The sequence below is a fragment of the Lissotriton helveticus genome, chromosome 7 (assembly GCF_964261635.1).
Source record: "Lissotriton helveticus chromosome 7, aLisHel1.1, whole genome shotgun sequence".
NCBI classification, from domain to species: domain Eukaryota; kingdom Metazoa; phylum Chordata; class Amphibia; order Caudata; family Salamandridae; genus Lissotriton; species Lissotriton helveticus.
In genome coordinates, this window is record NC_136068.1 from 82,304,191 (window position 1) to 82,325,463 (window position 21,273).

The 21,273-nt window shown below is 45.1% G+C and overlaps 1 protein-coding gene across 4 annotated transcripts in view; it reads right to left on the minus strand.

Annotated features, from left to right (window-relative positions):
• IFFO1 (intermediate filament family orphan 1) overlaps positions 1 to 21,273 on the minus strand; it is a 133,015-nt gene that overhangs the window by 14,305 nt on the left and 97,437 nt on the right. For all 4 annotated transcript variants that reach the window (XM_078651554.1, XM_078651553.1, XM_078651555.1 and 1 more), the window contains 2 exons: positions 11,392 to 11,484; positions 1,916 to 2,046 (listed from right to left, as the gene is read on the minus strand). In XM_078651554.1, the coding sequence (XP_078507680.1) occupies positions 1,916 to 2,046; positions 11,392 to 11,484 (224 nt within the window). The remainder of the gene's footprint in view (positions 1 to 1,915; positions 2,047 to 11,391; positions 11,485 to 21,273) is intronic.

Genomic DNA, 21,273 nt, shown 5'->3' on the forward strand with positions numbered 1-21,273 from the left:
ATCTACGTTGCGGTTCAAGTACACCTTTCGGTCCCATTCCCACTCTATTAGTCACAAAAGCTGCTCCTGACGCAGGTCTTCTTCACTATTCAAATCGCCCTGTAAGTCCACAAACACAAGTAATTGGAGCAGGACTCTGCCCCCCTGCGCCACTCGCATTCACCAGAGCCAACGCGGGGAGACGCCAAGGCTCTCAACCTTGCTCTGGAGTCACCTAACTTTCGAGCCGATCCCCCAACTGGTTGCGGCACAGACGGAGTTTTATGGGGCAGTTTACCACTACAGAACAAAATGAAGAATTTAATGCAGTCATGCTCCAGGCTCTTCGGATCCTTGCAGACTCCCCTAGGTGCTTCTTTGAGCCCCAAGGACCAAAAAGGCCTTCCATCTGGAGTACCACCAGCAGGTTCTCCCTCAGCGCCAGTGAGAACCTCTGAACCAGTCGTAAGACCTCCTGTCCAGACCCTGCCACCAGCACCACGGTCCATACTGGTTCCTGAGACTTCGATACCAGATGATGAGATACCCATAGTACTGTTCAACTCTAGGTCAGCACCAGTCCGACCTCGCCCAAAGCCGCACCTGATGACAATTCAGGCTCCGCTTCCTCCACTCGATTTGCTGCTTCCACTAGGGAGACAACACACCCTACATTCACTTTTCGGCCCCGACAATGATTTTGATGCGTGCAATGATTTGGCTGAGCACTATTAATACAACAATTTGTATGATGACTTGCAGGATGATAGTCGTCGCAGTACCTCTCTGAAGCAGGCCTTCTTTTATCTCCTGGACCAGCTACTAAGGAATCTGGGCCCTGGTGAAGCATAGGGCCACCAAAATCCTTGACCTCCAGCTCCCCACCTTGGAAGTCAAGACTAAGAAATTGAAAAACGTTCTCCAGCCAGAAAAGACAACTTCTGAGCCCCTTTTACCATTTAATAGGACCAGTCAACAGACAGATTGCGAAACGCCATCGCTCTGCCTCAGAAAGAGCATTGCCAAAGGTAAGTAACTTGTTGGAACAGGCTGACCCTGGAGAACTGGAGTTCTGTGCTCACCACGTTGTTTAATAGACAAGTAAGGACCAGTGATTGTTAGGTTATGTTACAGAGTTTTGTAAAGCGCTGGTTCACCAAAGGTTTCTTGGCACAATTGAGAGAGGAAAGAGAAGGAGGTGAGCTAAAGTTGAGGTGATTGCCAAAACAGCTGTGTTTTTGTTTTAAAGGCACCTAAAAACAGAATGAGATTCTTCGCATCTGAATATATCAGACAAAGCTTTCCAAAGTTTGACTTTGCTGGAACTCTGTGCTTTTCAACATCCAATACTGTGGGTTGGCCCATCCTGTCATCACTTACATAGGACCCATTAGGCACTGTCGGAAGCACTATTGCCTCTGCCTCACTCTTGCCACACCACTGTTCCAGGTACTGTAGTCACAGCTTACTAATTTCGGAGGACTGTGTCTTATGGCCATCAAGTGGTGGACATCAGTATGGCAGTAGGGCTACTGTCAAGTGGATTTCAAGGACTCACAGAAGTTGGAGGTGGTGGCCCAGCACAAATCACCATAGTAATGTGCTGGGTACCACTCTGGGCCATGCAGATAACTGGGATTCATGCTGCAGTGGAGACCGGACAATGGGCATGAGGAGCTTCGGTGGAAAGGGCACTGGTTGTAAATACGGCCGCTTCTGTTTCATTATACGGACGCTTCTGTTTCATTATACGGACAACGTTGGAAGTAAAGGTGAGGATTCGGGCACTAATATGGCACAATTCCCTTCTCTAAATTGAGCAGTAAAGGTGTGGATATAGCAAAAGAAAGATACACGCCTCTACCACCAAAGAAAAACTAGTGTTTTTTTTTTTTTTTTGCTGACTTGCTTTTTGAATAGATACCCTGCTTCTTACCGATCTCCTGATTGGGTGATGAGGCGGCGACAGGTCTCCATCTGCACATCTAGGCCACGCTTCATGCTGCACATCTCCATGTATTCATGGAGGTGGCGGTTCATATCATTCTTGGCTGTTGTCAGTTCCAACTATGGATCAGAGACAGAGGCAAGACACACTTTAGTCCCATTCAGGCAACTAATGCATTGTACTATTCCTCTAAAGGTGCTATTTTCTTCCACTCTCATTACTACCACCTTGTGTTAATTTCTTCTTCCATTTCCATTTTTCACTCGTTCTTACTGTGTTCATGCCTCCATCCTATTGTGTTATATATTTTCCCTTTTATGATATTCCCTCTTCCCTTTCATGTTTTCTATCCATATAAGGTATTACCTCACCGCTGGTTATTCCTCTCAATCATACTGTAATTTACCCTCCCCCATTATTAAATCCATCCATTCCTTCTACTGCTATTTCCGTTAATATAGCAGTATTCCCTGCCTCCGAGCATATTATTCTACCGCTTAATGTGCTCTCACCCCCTTGTCATGTTGTTCTCTCAGTTGTTTTGTGTTATTTTCTCCTTCCTTTCCTGCTATTCCCTCCCATATTATTCCATCTCAGTTATATTACGCTCCTCCTGTAATCATGTTTTCTTTTTTGTTACTCACCCTCTCCTATGGAGCTATTTACTTTCTTTTATTATGTTATCCCTTTAACCCCTTGCATGCTGCCGCGATTCTGCTCCTGTGCGGGACATTCCAAGCGCCGGTGTGGTCATGACGGCCCTCAGCCGCCATCAGCACACGAGCACTGTAGTGCATGACGCTGGGGGCCGTCATCAGCATGCAAGGGGTTAACACTCGTTTTATTCCTTGTCAGTTTTAGTCCCCCCTTCATCGTCACCTATTCCCTATATCTTGCTGTGCTATTTCTTAGTACTGTTACTCCACACACGCTATTAGTTAAGTAACTCTTGCTTCTTATGCTATGATCCCTCATGTTGCAGACTTTTAGGCTGTCTGTCAATCATAATCCCCCTTTTAATGCTATTAATATTTAATTAATATTTTATCACTGGTTATATTAAACAATCTATAATGTGCAAAATAAAAAGCAAATGGTATTACATTCTATTAATTCAACAGTAACACAGTTAGATGTTAACTGCAGCAGCTTGATCAAAAGGTGGCTCATGATTTAAGCAAGCTCTTATTGTGTGTATCCCTACAAAACTTAAATCTCCTTAAACCATCAGATAATGTTTTGTACTTTTAGTGTGATTTAAAAGTGCTGCTATGTTTCTTCTCAAATTCTCACATTCAAACATAATATACATCTGTGATTCAATTACATCGGAAATGGACATGTGCCTATATATTCTCACTTTTTAACATGTAATGGGCAGATTTGTGCAAACTGTTGCCTCAGGCTTAGAAAAAAACAAAAGGTTCAACCCTCAGCCTGGGAGCCTCGGTAAATAAAAAAAATACCATAGCAGTATGTACAAAAGAGAAAGTAAGGCCTAGGCCTCATCTCATTTTGTAACCTATTCTCCTCTTTGTGTAAAAGAGACCAAAAGTTTGCAACAACCAATCGGATTAGCCTCACCCCATGGAACCCTCAGGAGAAAGCCTCAGATTTTCTACCGCACGTTGTGCTAAGGGAGTCTCCTCTGAGCTCTGCTCAGTTTTTTTTTCAGTTGGATTTCTACTACCCTTTTTTCTCTTCAGGATGTCTGAAAAGAAGGCTTTATTCAAAGTCTGTGCGACTTGCTCAAAGAAGAGACTTTATGTGGAAGATAAGCATAAAGATTGTATTTGTTGCTTATACCCGGACCACAAAGCGACGGAGTGTAAGATCTGCAGAACCTTCTCAACAAAGACTCTGAGGGACCGGGAAGGAAGACTTCTGACCTGGCTGCAGAAGATGAAGTCTCGGAAAAAGGTTTTGTCCAGTGACAGTGAGAACTCCTCCTCAGCTACTTCTTCAAGGAGGTCGACTAAAAGGGGTAGGTCTTCACCCTCTACATCTGCAGAACCTCCTGCTATGGCCTCTCAAAAGACCTCTGAAAGGTCTAAAAGGCTTAGTCCCCAAAAATCTCCTCACCAGTCAAAGGAGAAAGGGGGACTTCTTCCTGAGGTGCCATCTGTAAAAAAGGCAAGTCAAAGAAAGAAAAGGTGTTCAAAAAGCCTTCAAGTACTCCCCCGGAAGCAAAAGAAGAGAAGAAAATCCGTCCGTCGACGACAGTCTCCTCAGGTACTCGATGACGATGACAAAATCTCCATTACCTTCAATTGCAACTCCGTCAACGAGAGTTTCGCCGACGACATCGTCGACGATGACTTCAACGTCGACAGTTCCAGCTTTGAATTCGTCGACGAGGTCTTCAATCTCGCCGTCGACGGTAATGTTGTCGACGATGGCGTCGACTACGATGATTTTGACATCCACCTCGTCGACGATCCTGTCGACTATCAGCCCGTCGACGACTGTTCCTCCGTCGACGACGATACTTTCTCCAGTGACGACGACAACGATTTCCTCGTCGACGACACCGTCGAAGATCCAGAAAGTGAGGATTTGTATTAAGAAAAAACTGATTACACCGGAAGTGACATCACCCCGTAGGGTGACACCTTTGCCTCCACCTCTTCTGTTTGATGAGGAATATTCGGATGATGACGAAAGTCCATATGGGGATGCATATAGTCCTTCACAGCTTCAAGTAAAGTGGACTCGGATTCTGACGATTATTTTCTGGATCAACATCATCCAGAATCTCAATTCACTCCTCAAGGCCAGGATATGGGGCCATGCCATCTTCATTGATAGCTGATTTGCAGTTGATGTTGCTAGATTATAAAAAGAGGTTCCCATCTCAGACCTCAGAAGTTGTTCCACCGCCTCCGCCTCAGCAGTCTTTACCTATTCCTGTGACATCAACCTCTCAGAAACAAGGGGAACAGCCTGGGACTGAAGGACATGATGTGATCACAGTGCCTGATAATGATGATGACTCTTCTGATGAAGACCAAGATAGGGAGCAGGTTCGAAACCCTGACACTGAATGGGACGACTGTTATCCCTGACCCGGCATCTCCTTCTCCGGACCCTGTAGATTCGCCTCCTGCGGACATAGGGGGTTTCCATAATCTTATGGAAAGGGCGTCAAAAAGATTTGGCTTTCCAGTTCCTGTCATGCAGTCAGATTGCTTTCGCTACGACTTCAAAGAGCCCTATAGAAAGTTGATCCGTTCCATACCAATTGTGGAACACGTTTGGACTGAGGGTCGAAGGTGATGCAGTCTCCAGCTACCGTGACTCCGGTTCTACCACGGCTGGAGAAGAAATATAAGGCCCCGGATGACAGTCCTGCATGTTTAATTGGTCAACCTAAACCAGACTCGGTTATTTCCCAAGCTGCACAAAGGAAATCAAGGAACCCTGCAGCACCTCTAACGGCACCGCCAGATAAAGAAGGCAGACGTAGATAATGTTGGGAAGAGATTCTCTTCGATGTCTAGCTTCTTAGTTCGAGCTTCGAACGCACTCACAATTTTGGGGCGATACGACCGCCAAATGAGGTGTGATCTCTCTCCTTTTATCGATCAACTTCCAGAGAGTGCCAAGATAGAAGCAAGAAAAATTCTAGGAGAGGGTGAGAGATCATCAGCGGAAATTATAGATTGTGCAATGGATATTGCTACAATGGCTTTCCGGGCCTTAGCCGGATCAGCAGTCCTGAGGTGTCAGGATTGGCTGAAATGTACCTGGTTTCGGCCGGAGGTGCAGAACAAAATTCTGGATTTACCATTTGACGGAGACATGCTATTTGGTAAGCATGTGGATGATGCCCTACAGGACATTAAAAAAGACACTGAAACGGCGAAGTCCTTAGGCACGCTCCAATACCGAAAAGTACCTTTCCGGGGAGCAAGAGGCAAGGGATTCTCTACATACAGGGGAGGCTATCAGCAGCGATACTCCTCCTATTCGCAATCTTATAAGCCTCAATATTCCCAGCGGCAAAATCAATCGGCGTCTTTCTCTCGCCAATCGTCTAGAGGTAGACAAGGGCGTCAAGGGAGGTACACCTATAAAACGCCAACAGCGGCTTCCAGGCTCTGCCTACTGTTCCTTCACCGCTTGTTTCAAAGATAGGGGGAAGGATTACAAATGTTCTCGATTGCTGGAGGATCATAACAGATCAGGGGGTCTTACAGATCATTCAATTTGGCCATACTTTGGAATTCCAAAATTTACCACCTCCAAGAGCCCCTCGCGCCACAGAATAAAAACATCTAAAACTTCTCCGTCTCGAAGTCTCTCATCTGCTCACCAAGGGAGCAATAGAACCTGTGCCACCCACTCAAAAAAGAAAAGGGTTCTACTCCAGATTTTTCCTTATTCAGAAGACGGAGGACAAGTGGCGCCCAATCTTAGACCTGAGGGAGTTCAACACCTATCTCATAAAACTCTCCTTTCGAATGGTCTCTCTTCAGGACGTTTTACGTCTTCTAAAGCCTGGGGATTACATGGCGACTCTGGATCTCCAGGACGCATATTTCCACATTCCAATCCACCCAGCTCACAGAAAGTTTCTACGCTTCACAGTAGCCAAGAGCGACTTTCAGTTCAAAGTCCTGCCCTTCGGGCTCAGATCCGCTCCGCGGATTTTCACAAAGGTATTGGCCCCGGTAGCGGCGTTCTTAAGGAAGCAATCGTTGGAGGTCTTCCCTTACCTAGACGATTGGTTAATCAAGGCTCCGTCCTCTCAGACAGCATCAAGAGCCGTCAAAACTTGCATCCATCTTCTCAAAAACCTGGGTCTATGTCTCAACAAGGACAAGTCAGTCACTGTTCCGTCCAGGAGGGTCAAGTTCCTGTGTTCCATTCTAGACACAAAGAATTGCAAAGCCTTCCCCTCAGAAGAAAGGCAGAAAAAACGACTCTCCTCTGCAATCAATATACAGAGGAGAAGATCCCTATCAGTTTGTCTCTACAAATCTTTTCTAGGATTGATATCATCCTGCATACCATTAGTTCCGCATTGCAGACTAAGAATGCGCCCCTTGCAGGAGCAACTAGACATGCAATGGCGCCAGGTGGAAGGCTCTTTCGAGGACAAGATAAAGGTCACTCCTCTCATAAGAAGAGCAGCAGGTTGGTGGGCTGTCAAGAAAAATATCTCAGGAGGTCTTTTGTTCAGGATGCTTCCATCCCCTCTAGTTCTAACCACAGATGCCTCAATAGAAGGCTGGGGCGAGGTCTTACAAGATCTCCAGGTGAGCAGTCACTGGAATACAGAAGAACGTCATCTTCATATAAATCTCTTGGAACTCAGAGCGATTTGCCTGGCCTTGCAGGCTTTCAGTCCAAGGATTCAAGATGCAACTGTGCTGGTCAGGACAGACAACATAACGGCCTTGCATTACATAAACAAACAGGGAGGAACAAGATCCCTTCTCCTCTCAAAAGAGGCCCAGAAAATATGGGAATGGGAGATTCTCCACAATGTAGGACTTTCAGCGGAGCAATTACCAGGCACTCTCAACATGACAGCAGACACCCTAAGTCGTCTAAAATCTACCTGTCACGAGTGGGAGTTAGATCAAGACACCCTGGAAAAGGTGTTTCGGCATTGGGGTACTCCAACTATAGACTTGTTCGCAACTCCAGAAAACAGGAAATGCCGATTCTATGCAAGCAGACATTACCATCAGGGATCGCTGGGGAATGCGCTTTCAATGTCTTGGTTAGGCGCATTTTGTTACGCCTTTCCTCCAATTCCCCTAATTCCACGGCTTCTCAGGAAGTTGAAAATGGAACCTTGCAGGATGATCTTAATAGCACCGGTGTGGCCTCGCCAGTTCTGGTACACGGAACTCCTCCTACTGTCCCAAGATCATCCTTATCACCTTTGTCCCATTCCATCTCTGTTGACAATGTCGGCGGGGACAGGTGGTTCATCCATATCCGAGCTCTCTACATTTGAAAGCCTGGCTCCTGAGTACAGAGAATTTCACTCTCTAGATATTCCTCAAGAGTGTAGAGACATTTTATCTCAAGCTCGTGCTCCAAGTACGAATAAGACTTACCGTGCTAAATGGAAACGCTTCTGCCTGTGGTGTGAAAGGGAGCACATCCATCCATTCTCTTCAGCTCCTCGCCAGATACTGCCTTACATTCTTTCGCTGGCTAAATCAGGCCTTTCTCATTCTTCCATCAAAGTTCATCTGGTGGCTATCTCGAGGTTCAGAAGGTCATCGGCGGGTCCATCGCTTTGGTCAGCTAGAGTTATCAAACAATTCGTGAAAGGTCATTTCAGAGTCTTTCCGCCAGTGCGGACGCCACCTCTGACCTGGAATCTTAATTTGGTGCTGGCTCATCTAATGAGACCGCCATTCGAGCCAATTCACAGGGTGGATCTAAAATTCTGATCATGGAAATTAGCTCTCCTCCTGGCTCTTACCTCAGCAAGGAGAGTAGGAGAGTTGCAGGCTCTCTCCATCCTGGAACCTTTTCTACAGTTCAAGAAGGACTCTATGTTTTTAAGGACCAATCCGAAATTTATACTGAAGGTTCCTTCGGATTTCCATTTGAATGAACCAGTAGTTCTCAAATCATTTTTTCCTCGTCCTACAACACCAGCAGAACGTTCTCTTCATTCCTTGGATGTCCAAAGATGTCTTAAATTTTATCTTGAACAGACCAAAGATTTTAGGAAATCATCTCAACTGTTTGTGGCTTTTAGTGCACCCCGGAAAGGACTTCCTCTCTTGAAGCAAAGCATTTCTCGCTGGATTACAAGCGCAATTGATTACTGCCACAAATCAGCAGGGAAGCCACTGCAGAGACAGGTTCGAGCTCACTCCACAAGATCTGTCTCGTCTTCAGCAGCTCTCTTTGCGGGTGTCCCTATAAAGGACATTTGTAGAGCGGCTACATGGAGCAGAGCCCATACCTTCACAAAACATTACTGCCTGGACTCTTTCATGAAGAGCGAAGCGGCAGTAGGACAAGCTGTACTGAGGAATCTGTTCCAATGAGAGGTGAGCTTTCCCTTCTATCCCTCCTTCCTATGATTGCACATTTTGTATTGCATACGTTTTCTGCATGGACTGTTACAAGGTATATATGCTTACAGGAGTATAATTATGCAGAAATGTTGTGATGCACTGGTAACATAATGTGTATGGTTATTTTACTGCTAGCTACTCTGATACAAAGCATGGGAATCTATGAAAGTTCCAATACTGGGGCAAGAAAACAAGTTACTTACCTGTAACTTTAGTTCCCCTGTTTTGGCAACTTTCATAGATTCCCATGCACCCACCCTCCTCCCCGGGGAAAGCTCAGCCTTCAGCAAGAGTGGTTACTGTTACACAACGGCTGCGAAAATCTGAGGCTCTCTCCTGAGGGTTCCATGGGGTGAGGCTAATCTGATTGGTTGTTGCAAACTTTTAGTCTCTTTTACACAAAAAGGAGAATAGGCTACAAAATGAGATGGGCCTAGGCCTTACTTTCTCTTTTGTACATACTGCTATGGTATTTGTTTTTTATTTACCGAGGCTCCCAGGCTGACGACGGGGGAATGATACAAAGCATGTGAATCTATGAAAGTTACCAATACTGGGGAACCAAAGTTACAGGTAAGTAACTTGTTTTCCTCTCCTGGCGTAATTTGCCTTCCCCTCCCTCAGCTTCTTCTGGTATCACCCAGTTCTTCTTTCCACTTTCTTCTCTTGTAGATTCTCCCATTTTTAGGTCTTGTAAAGGGCAGCGTATGCGCTGCCTCTATGAGGCATCAAGTAATTAGCATTAGTGGTTAAACTCCACCCATTGCGTTTTTTTGTTTTGTCCCTTGCCTAAAATCTGGCATTGCTTTTTTTTATCTCGTTCATTATTGGCTGGAGGTCCCATGCATCACTTCCGTTTTCTTCCGTTTTAGGAGGAAGCAGCATGGACCAACTACAGTTACGTTACGCTGCTGGGCTCTTATGTTTTGATTTAGGGACTATTTCCTTGCTTTCAATAAAATGGTCCTGTGCAAACACAGCTTTATCATGGCTGCGCTATATTTTTAACATTCCTTCTCCAATTGCTTTGATGCAGAATCACCGAGGAGCGCTAAGCAAAACCAGGTGTCCGCGCTGGGCTCACGCCAGTGTCCCAGTCAGCTTGTTCTTCCTGTGGTATTCCATCTTTCATCTTGTAGTATCATACTCGGTTTTCTGAAGGTATTCTTTCTACCCTTTTGGTATTTTCCTTTTCTGTTATGTGTTATGTTATATGTTTTGTAAGGCGCACAGCTGCCCCAGCTAAGGGGTGTTCCAGCGCTGAAAACTGCAAACTGTTGAAGGCACTGTGGGGGACACCGGAGACCCATTAAACAGGAAATAGATGCGTTTAGTGGCTTTGCGGAACAGCGCATGATTTTTAATACTTTTGATACAAGCAGGAAGTGAGTTCCAGGGATTCAAAGCTTTTTTTTCCTTCTAGTATGATCCCTTTGTCCTCTGGGTATTGCCCCTCTCTGTCTGCTAGACGATTCTATTCTTCCCAGCATTATTCACGTTCTCCTCTGCTGTTAATTATCCTATCCTCTGAAATCAATTCCTCGCTCCTCATGTGGTATTCCTTCATTTCTTGACATTGTTATACCTCTGACTTCTTCGGGTATTTCATCGGTCTTCTCTTGTGCAAGACCATGAAACCTGCCTACAGTATTTCTGCTCTCCCTGTCTAACCTATCCACAGTATTTCAGCTCTCCTCTGGTAATATTCCCTCTTCCCGGTTCTTTACTTTTATCCTGTCAACCCTTGTTCTCTTTCCTCCATCCCTCCCTCCCTTCCTCTGATGGTATTCCCAGCCTCCTCCTATAAAGTTCTTTCCTTTTCCTTCACCATTCTGTCCTTGTCTTTATTTCCTAGCTCTTCCTGTGGTATTCCTTCCCTTGCCTCAAGCATGACTTTGTTGTCCTCTGATGTCATTCCTTCGCTCCTCATGTTCTAGCCCTTCTCTTCATGCCAGTACGGTCCCTCTTTTTTTCAGGAGCCCCTTCTCTTGTGCCAGACCCCCAGTCTCGTACAGCACTATTCTCTCTCTCTCCTCTTGAAGCATGTCACCTCTCTTCTGCTGAGAGGTGCCTTACCTGTTGGTGTTATTCCATTTCTTTTCTATACATGTATTATCACCACTATGCTATTATAGCACCCCTCTTCGGTGGTATCACCCCTCTACTTACAGTAATCTTTGTGGTACCCTACTTCTCCTCTGCTGTTATTCTTCTCTGTCCTTCACCCTTTGGTGTTTTCCAACTTCTCTTGTGGTACCCCACGCTCGCTGTGAGGTATTCTATCTTTCCTCTTAAGACCACCTTATATTCTGTAGCCAACCCCATCTCAGTTCTGAGGCTACAACCCCACCCACCCCTTTGTGACATTTCCTCTCTTCATATTTTTGTACCAATCTCGCTCCGTCTCACCTCAATCTGATCGATCGTTTCTTGATATTCCTTTTCTCGGCTCTTGAAGAGTGACTCTGTGTCCTTTATTACTTTTTCCAAGCTGTCTTCTTGCTGCAAGAGAGACAGAAGAGGACAGCATGAGAGTGGTGGGAGGAGAGGCTTTCACAGAAAGTTAGGCGTGTCTGATAACAGCTTGTTTTTTTAAATAGCGCTTCATACTACGCTTATGCCATACTTAAGTGCTGAAAATAACGTGTCACTATTACCAAATGTATAGTATTCAACTTAGCAACCTTAAAAGAATGGAAGTCGAAGACTGTCGTGCCAGGGTTCAAACTTGTGACTTCCAGATCCCCGCACTGGTCAACAGCAAGTGAAAAGACTGAGAAAATAAGGGAGCAAACGGCCAATGGAACAGGATAGGAGAACGAAAGGGAGGCTTCAAATAGAAAAGTGGGTGAGGTGAAAGGCACAAAGTCAGTCTCCTTCACTTCAAGTCCTAAATACGCACATGGCTAGACAGCGAACCAATCCTGCAGCTCTTTCTGGCCTGCAGGGGGTGGCACATCCAAGCCAACCTGTTCTAGCCATTTTGGAGGCAACAGTGACCCCTTTGACTAAAGTGCATTTTCATACTCCTTACTGTAGTTTCTAGTCACATGGCTGCAAGGTAGTTTGCATCTAGGATGCACCATCATTCTCACAAAAAAAATAGAAGGCGGTTAGTAGGGAGGACATGCAAGTGAAAGTTAAATTGGGATAAAGGCACCCACATACGAAGAATCTGTACCCTCATTAGATTGTTACGAGATTGTGAGGATTTTTCTTTTTACACAATGTAGTGCCTACTGAAATAATATGCTTGATTAATAAAAACGAATGTTGACAAAAAATAGAAGCTGTAACGAGTTAGGTCACCATTCTATGAAAATAACACAAGGAAGCTAGTCTGAGCATGTTTAGCAAGGAAAACCAAGACTTCTTAGAAGGTCCTTAGAGATGGGATAAAACCTATTGAAAGTCACGATGCCTCCATTTTACGTCATCTATTAAACCATATTGGTACAGGATTATCACATGCATCGGATCAAGTACATTGCACTGTGTTGATAGCACATGGAAGAGAAATGGAAAATGACTCAGTTACCGTACCAGTTGCCTGGATTTTTTTCAGGAAGACTTTAACAGAAACTAACCTACACTGGTACTAGAACTTTATTTTACCCGAGTGATTTCACCGTGTTTATAACCATTGCATAATCGTGATCTTTTAAAGTATTACAGCGATCATTGCCTTTTTAATAGAAATAACGTCTCTCAAAATTGCACCATAAGAGCATTTCTCAAACTTCACTTCATAATTATGTCGATTTTGTTTGTCTCCGGTTATTGAACTGCCAAAATTCTTTTCAAATCCTCAATTAAATCAGAATGTTGATTTCATTTGTATTTAATATTTATAAAAGGCTGAAAACATCTAGAAGAGGGTGTCTTGGTGGTAGAATCCAAACTACTGACAAGCTGGAAGGTCCTATTAGAAGACGCCTAAACATGAGGAAACAGCCATATTTTCAGCAACCTTTGTAATTTCAGCAAATCAGGTTCAGAGATAACCAGGTAACAGATTTGCAGCTGACTGCCTCTGCCGTGGAGAAAAAAAGACCACACCTTCTTTTCAAGCAAAACTTGGGGACCACATGCAATACTGAAGCACAGGTCTCAACAAAGGAGAGGGGATATACCACTTATGTCGGTGGCGAAGTGGAGACCTCTGATGAGTATACGTAGCCTAATGGATCAGGCAACATGGGACTAAAGAGAATTCTCTTCAATCGGCAGCCAGCGCAAAGTGGCTAGGACTGCAGAGGCATGATTCCTCTGGGAAATACCACAGACCAATCTTGCAGTGTAATTTTGAATAAGGCACAAAGGCGAACCCAGTTAAATGACATTGCAGTAGTCTAAAAGTGACAATACAAATGCATTCTGAATTAAGATCTTCTGGGCAGGGGGAAATAGATATATTATCAGACTGTCCAATTGGAACAGGAATGGCTCAACCATTAATAAAACATGGTCAGCCAAAGACAGCACCACATTAAACCTTACACCCACATTTTTCACTACCTTAACAGATGAACGGGTTGGACCCAAAGTACTCGCCCAGAAATCTAGCATCAAAAAATAGTAAATTGACACGACATAACAGGTCAGTCTTCATGCCATTCAGTTTTAAGCAGTTCTTATTCATCTTGCAGTAAACAATGGACAATGAGATTAGCTCTGCTAACTTAGGGCCAGAGGTACGACGGAATATTGCATGTTTGTGACCCGTTTACGCATACAATTTTCCTCTAGGCCATGTACTAACACTATTTTTGCGAGTCGCAGATAATTTTCGACTCGCAAAATAGTGTTTTGCGACTTGCTATTAGGAAGAAGTGTTCCCTTCCTAATAGCGACTCCCAAACCATATACTTGCAATTTACAGCCCTCTTCAAGAGAGTGGTAATGCAATCGAAAAAGGGAAGGGGTCCCCAGGGGACACATTCCCCTTTGCAAATGCAGGGGAACATATTTTTTAGGGGCAGGCAGTGGTCCCAGGGACTACTACCTTCCCTTAAATAATTAAACTAAAACGTTTCATTCTTTTTTTTTTAATGCATCTCGTTTTCCTTTAAGGAAAACAGGCTGCATTTCTTTTAAACTGCTTTATTGAAAAGCTGTCCCAGACATGTAGGTCTGCTGAGCCCAGCAGGCCACCGGCCCTGGGAGGGCCAGCCATTCCCAATGGGGTCGCAAATAACGAGTGCCTCATTAATATTCATGAGGCTCGCATTTTGGGACCCTTTTGGGAATCGCAACCAGTGTCTCTGACACTGTTGTACATTGTAAATTGCGACTCGCAATCGAGCGCAAATTGTGAGTCGCACTTTAAACTGGTCGTTCATCTGACCCCTAGAGTCATACACAAATCTGGTAATGATTTAGGTGTCGTCTGCGTACAGACAGAAATCCAACTCGAAAGAGTCTTTAAGATGAACTAATGGGATCATATAAAGATTGAAAAGTACTGGTGAGACCCATAGAAACCCACTGTTATATTATCAAACTGAAGACTCAAACAATGCCTGTATGACATGAAAAAATCTGACAGACAAAAAATCTACAAGCCAACGTAACTCCTGTCTATAAATACCCTAATTCCATAGTAAACGGAACGATTTACAGTATCAAATGCCTCAGTGAAATCCAGTAGTACCAAAACAGTTTGGATATTTGCCTCAACTGAGGATGGCAGCTCTTCCAGGACTGATGCAAAAGTAAGCTTTATGCTGTGCCCAGAGTGAAAACTCACCTGGGCCAGAAGCAAAAGATTATTATTAACCACAAAGTTCAACTGTTGTTGAAAGGCGACTTTCACCAGTAACATACTAAGAAAAGGCAGCTGTGAAACAGGTCTATTGTTAGAACGGTCTTCAGGCGCCTAAGGGGGAATTTTTCTGAACAGAGGCTGACTTTAACATTTCTGGAATACATCCTTTCTATAAGGAGGAGTAAGTCATTACTGTGGCCCAACTGGGGACCAGAGACAGAAATTATTTATATAAATTGGAAGGAGGAGTATCTTCTGTAGTATCAGAGGTTTAACTCTGAGTTAACAGAGAGATGCTCTCTTTATTGTCAAGCAAAGAAAGCCGGGCAATCGGGCAGGAGTATTATTTAAAATAGGGGATAACACTGGGGAGGAATCTACAATTGGATCGAATGCGATCTTATGTTCTCGAATTTCTTTACAAACAAATTCACTATTTGATTACACTCAGCAACTGATTTCCTTAGATCAACTTCAGAAGAGGGTCTTTATGGGCTACTGATGACTGAAAAGGCTGCACAGATGGATACCAAGCTTGTTTTGTTTTGTTTGTGTTTAAGAGCATATATTGATTAAAGGGAGTGGACTGAGTGTTTTCGGATGGGCTTGGCTGTTCGCTTGCAATTTACATTACCTGACCTTGGTCTCTGCTGCATTGACTTTGTAGGCAGCACTACTGCAACACACATCCTTCTCTCAGAGCCAGGGAACACGTTCATGATATCTTTGGCAATTGGTCCTTATTTGATTACTACTTAGTGTGGATCCTCAAAGGTTCAGTTTATGCCATGTCATAGCTGAAGTTTGTCCTAATCTGTGCGCAAATTTTCGAAAATAAATATTTTGCTAATGAGCTACACATTTTAGAAATCCTGGGAATTATGCACAGGTTTTTCGCTGTGCTTGAATATAAATTCTCTCTACTTGTATTTCCAGGAAAAGAGAAATTGTGCAGAAGGGTGAGGAAGCAATCGATAATGTCAAAGAGGCAGGCAGTTGCATCAATATCCGCTCAGGCTAGCAACACTGTTGGCGCTGTGTGAAAAACTCATTTATTGCAATAAAAACTCCGCTGACTTGCAAACTGTTCCAAGCAGTGGGCATCGATATAATAAGCCATTGCAAGGCAACCATCAAGCTCATGTCACTCAGTCAATGCCTTTCTTTCACCTAGCAATGCTCTGTGCTACCTGCTAGGAACCCAACTTATTATTGTGTGCTCACACATGCGCTGGGGGACACAAACACTCAAATAAATATTAAGGATTGGCACGTGAGGCGGTGAAGACATGAGTACAGTACAGAGGAAAGTGTGGGAGATAAGTATATCAGGATTGAGACATTAAGTGGTTGCAACAAACAAATGCAGAGAGGAAAGTTTATTGTAGTTGCCTTAGTTTTGATCCAAGAGAACATGGTTTTCGTAAAAAGGAAGTAATGGCGCTCAGCTATATTCACGTTGGTGTGTAGGACATGAAACAATTTGGTATGGTGCTAACAGGGAAGGGGAGACCCTAATAACCCCTTAATCTGTGAAGGAGAATCCTACCACATATACATATAGCAACAGTCCCGTGCACACATACAGTATTAGAGTAAATAGTGTAGACGTAATTCGAAAGCAAATGGAACAAAATCCAACGTTGAAGTCTTGATTTCTTTAATCGCTCATAACACAAAAACAGCCAGCCCGCACGTGTTTCGTCAGAGAAACAGTGGTCTCCGACTTTTTAGGGCTATATGGCTGGATCCAAGGTCAGTAACGTCCCTAAGCCAGTGATAATTCCAACTCGGTAGAGTGTAATATAAAATTAGAATAGTGATTGCTATCGAGAATACGCCATCTTTGGCCTCACTTCGCAGCTTTTTGTAATTATTCTCGACAGCAATCACAATTTTAATCAGCCTTCCTGATGACGAGCACTGCAGAAATTCAAAACGCAGGACAGCGGGAGTCGGGAGGCTCAGGACTGTAAGTTTTACTTTTATTTTATATCTTTTTTTTCCCCTTAAACTCTTCCCACCACAACCCCCCCCCCCCCCCATCTCCTCCGTGGCGCGACGACCCAATTTCCACCCGCCCGTAATGCCCACCGCGACTGGATATACGTTCCTTCTTGCTTCTCACTTGGAGGGAGGCTCGAACAACTTGTGATTCTGGGAAAATCACTTGATCTCCCCGTGCCTGAAAAATAGATGTGTCCATCATCTGCACCTTTAAACAATCAGCGCACAGCGCAGCACTTAAGGGATAGGTGTGTGCGAATTATACACCTTTCATCTGGCCGTCTTGGATTTCCCACTGCAATTAAACAGATTCTGTTCAAAGAAACTGACCTTTTGGGGAGGAGGTTTTAACACCGGTGTGATGATGGTGACAGAGAGGCCCTTTGAAATGTCGATGGGGGTGGATTTTAAATCGCACCACATTGCGCACCTCTTGAGTCAAAAGAATATATGTCATGTATGTGCGAAGAGAGCCCTGGGAGCAGAGCCCTTAGCCCATTACCCCATCATGTTTATAATGGTAGGTGGGCGCGCTGTAAACCCATGAAGGAAAATGCGCTGGCTGTTAAAACGTGCGAATACTTGTGTCTGTGAGAGTGAAAGGGGTAGAGGGGAAGACCGCGCGACAGAGATTCTGTGTGTGTGCGCGCGCAAAAGTGGCTCTGTATGTGTGTTGGTGTGGGAACGAGAGGTGGCGATTCTGCCTGTATACGTGTGTGTGAAAGAAGCAGAGAGACTGGCCGGGACTTGGGAGAAGGGGTGGGGGGGGCGGGTGGGGGGGGAGGGGTCGGGAGACAGCGAATCCCTATGTGGTTCGTGTGAAAGAGAGAGACGGTCTATATCCGTGACCCTGTGTGTAATGTATAAATGAGTGATATTTATAAAACACATACATTCTATCAACTTTTAGTACAACATTCTACTTTTAAATTGCTTTGATGCCATCAGAAAATGCCCATCTGCAAACTTCACAGTGCCATAAAATATACATATAACAACATCACCAGCTACTGCTTCAGCACATAGGCCTTCGTATGAGGGAACCGTGTTGTTCAGAGAAGGTACACAATCAAATGCAGTTCTTATACGCACATCAAAAGGGGGTAGTGATGGACGGAGCATCTGAATCAATCAAACACTCACACCCAGTCAAAAGATCTGGGTTTAATCCATCACCGTTCTTTAGCCCACTCTGCCACCCCAGTTCAGAGACGGCTATATGCAAATCAGTCTGACCCTGTGCCTCATGGGAACAGTCCAGCCCGAACTGCCAAACCATGTCTTCCCTGGACCGGAAACAAGCTTCCGAGGACCGGTTTCTGGCATTCCAGCCGTCATCAGCCCGGCTTGCTTGAATCCAGTGGCAAAGTGAGCAAGGGACTCACGTCTGAGCATACCCTGCCACACTTACTGGGAAAGACATGGCTTGGTAGTTCGGACTGGACTGTTCCCATGAGGCACAGGGTCAGAGCTGATTTGCAAATAGCCAGTGTCTAACCCAGGGTGGTGTGGAGTGCAAAAAAACGATGGATTTAGGCCCAGATCCTTGTACTGGGGTGAATGTATGACATTGTTCTACATTCTGTCCATCAACTGTGTTTTTTGCAATTTTCACCCCAAGTGGGCTGGGTATGCTCAGACTTGAATCACAGGTTCTCCACACCACTGGAGTCAAGCTATCCAGGCTGATGAGGGCTGATAGCCAGAAACCGGTCCTTGGATGCTTGATTCCTTTCTGGGAAAGACATGGCTTGGTAGTTCGGACTGGACTGTTCCCATGAGGCACAGGGTTAGAGCTGATTTGCAAATAGCCAGTGTCTAACCCAGGGTGGTGTGGAGTGCAAAAAAACGATGGATTTAGGCCCAGATCCTTGTACTGGGGTGAATGTATGACATTGTTCTACATTCTGTCCATCAACTGTGTTTTTTGCAATTTTCACCCCGAGTGGGCTGGGTATGCTCAGACGTGAGTCCCAGGCTCTCCACACCACTGGAGTCAAGCTATCCAGGCTGATGAAGGCTGATAGCCAGAAACCGGTCCTTGGATGCTTGATTCCTTTCTGGGAAAGACATGGCTTGGTAGTTCGGACTGGACTGTTCCCATGAGGCACAGGGTCAGAGCTGATTTGCAAATAGCCAGTGTCTAACCCAGGGTGGTGTGGAGTGCAAAAAAACGATGGATTTAGGCCCAGATCCTTGTACTGGGGTGAATGTATGACATTGTTCTACATTCTGTCCATCAACTGTGTTTTTTGCAATTTTCACCCCGAGTGGGCTGGGTATGCTCAGACATGAGTCCCAGGCTCTCCACACCACTGGAGTCAAGCTATCCAGGCTGATGAAGGCTGATAGCCAGAAACCGGTCCTTGGATGCTTGATTCCTTTCTGGGAAAGACATGGCTTGGTAGTTCGGACTGGACTGTTCCCATGAGGCACAGGGTCAGAGCTGATTTGCAAATAGCCAGTGTCTAACCCAGGGTGGTGTGGAGTGCAAAAAAATGATGGATTTAGGCCCAGATCCTTGTACTGGGGTGAATGTATGACATTGTTCTACATTCTGTCCATCAACTGTGTTTTTTGCAATTTTCACCCCGAGTGGGCTGGGTATGCTCAGACGTGAGTCCCAGGCTCTCCACACCACTGGAGTCAAGCTATCCAGGCTGATGAAGGCTGATAGCCAGAAACCGGTCCTTGGATGCTTGATTCCTTTCTGGGAAAGACATGGCTTGGTAGTTCGGACTGGACTGTTCCCATGAGGCACAGGGTCAGAGCTGATTTGCAAATAGCCAGTGTCTAACCCAGGGTGGTGTGGAGTGCAAAAAAACGATGGATTTAGGCCCAGATCCTTGTACTGGGGTGAATGTATGACATTGTTCTACATTCTGTCCATCAACTGTGTTTTTTGCAATTTTCACCCCGAGTGGGCTGGGTATGCTCAGACGTGAGTCCCAGGCTCTCCACACCACTGGAGTCAAGCTATCCAGGCTGATGAAGGCTGATAGCCAGAAACCGGTCCTTGGATGCTTGATTCCTTTCTGGGAAAGACATGGCTTGGTAGTTCGAACTGGACTGTTCCCATGAGGCACAGGGTCAGAGCTGATTTGCAAATAGCCAGTGTCTAACCCAGGGTGGTGTGGAGTGCAAAAAAACGATGGATTTAGGCCCAGATCCTTGTACTGGGGTGAATGTATGACATTGTTCTACATTCTGTCCATCAACTGTGTTTTTTGCAATGTTCTTATACGCACAACACGTTATGCACATATCCTCAATGTATGCATAGAGATCTATTCAAAAGTCGCTAGTTTAAGGCAGAGTTGCTGTGAATGTCATCGCAGCAGTCACATGCATGCTAGTAACAACGCTGAATGTTTGTGCAGAGCTGAACGAGGCAGATGAGCTGGCAGGGAAATCACCTCCAGTATTTGCAGAATTATTGAAATGCACGGATTGTGGTAAGCCTTGTAGCATCTAGTAGAGGCACCCGCGTTTATTTACTGAGCTTACACTCTTGTTTACTCACATGGTAACGCTAGATCCCTGTAGATATTTTGAATTTGAGCTGCAGGCAGTTCAAAATGATTTAATCAGTTGCGTTTAGTATGTTTGCATTGCAGAGCTCTCGAGGTTCCCAGTTCCACTAGTTTGGGGTTTTATATTTTTATTCTGGTGTTTGTGGTGCTCTTCACCCCATTAAACTGGGACTGCAAATCCCACAATGCAAAGAAACAAATGTGGCCTGGATGGGCTACTCACATGGACCTAGGAAATGCGGGTGCTGTCAGTACTGCTTGATCTGTTCGCCCTGCTACAAACCCAGGACTGCAAGTACCAGAATGCAGTGCAAGGAACTGGACCGGAAGATCCGCTTTCCACCTATGATGGGACTTGTTGAGTTCCGGTGCCGGGAGCTGGTTGCCTTCGGAACGGACCTGGGTTTAGTGTTGCGAGTGAAGGCAGGAAAAGGTCATCTGAACATAGGTTTTGATCTTGCAGGGCTCTGTCTGGTCCGTTTTGTATGTCTTCCTTTTGTTTGTGCCTGAGGTGCGTTGGCCCACTTCTTCTGCTTACTTTTTGCTTGCAGGGGGCTCTGGCCTGGTTTCTAGGTTTTTATGGTGCGAAATGCAGCGCATTGACTGTCCTTTAATTAGACACACTACACCGCCCTTAACAAACGCAGTTAAGTTCTCGCTGTAAGCAGGTGGGCGGGCCCACCTATGGTTAGTAAGGGTCTCACCCACTCTCCCTTTTTCAAAATTTTCCCTGAACCCCCCCGTAGGTGGCTCAGGCTCGCTCGCTCGCTCGCCGAAGTGAAGTACGACAATTGTTTACGTCACGCCACTTTCAAATGTCACCAGCCGCCACTGGTACCTAATGTTCTAGATTTTGTTAAGTAGGGTATTCAGTCCTGAAAGACCGGCTTAGATCTGCCTGTGTTCTAGAACAGATTGATGCCTTTGTCTTCTCGCATAGCTGACTCCTTTTATTCTACCTATCTAGCCTACAATATTCTAATC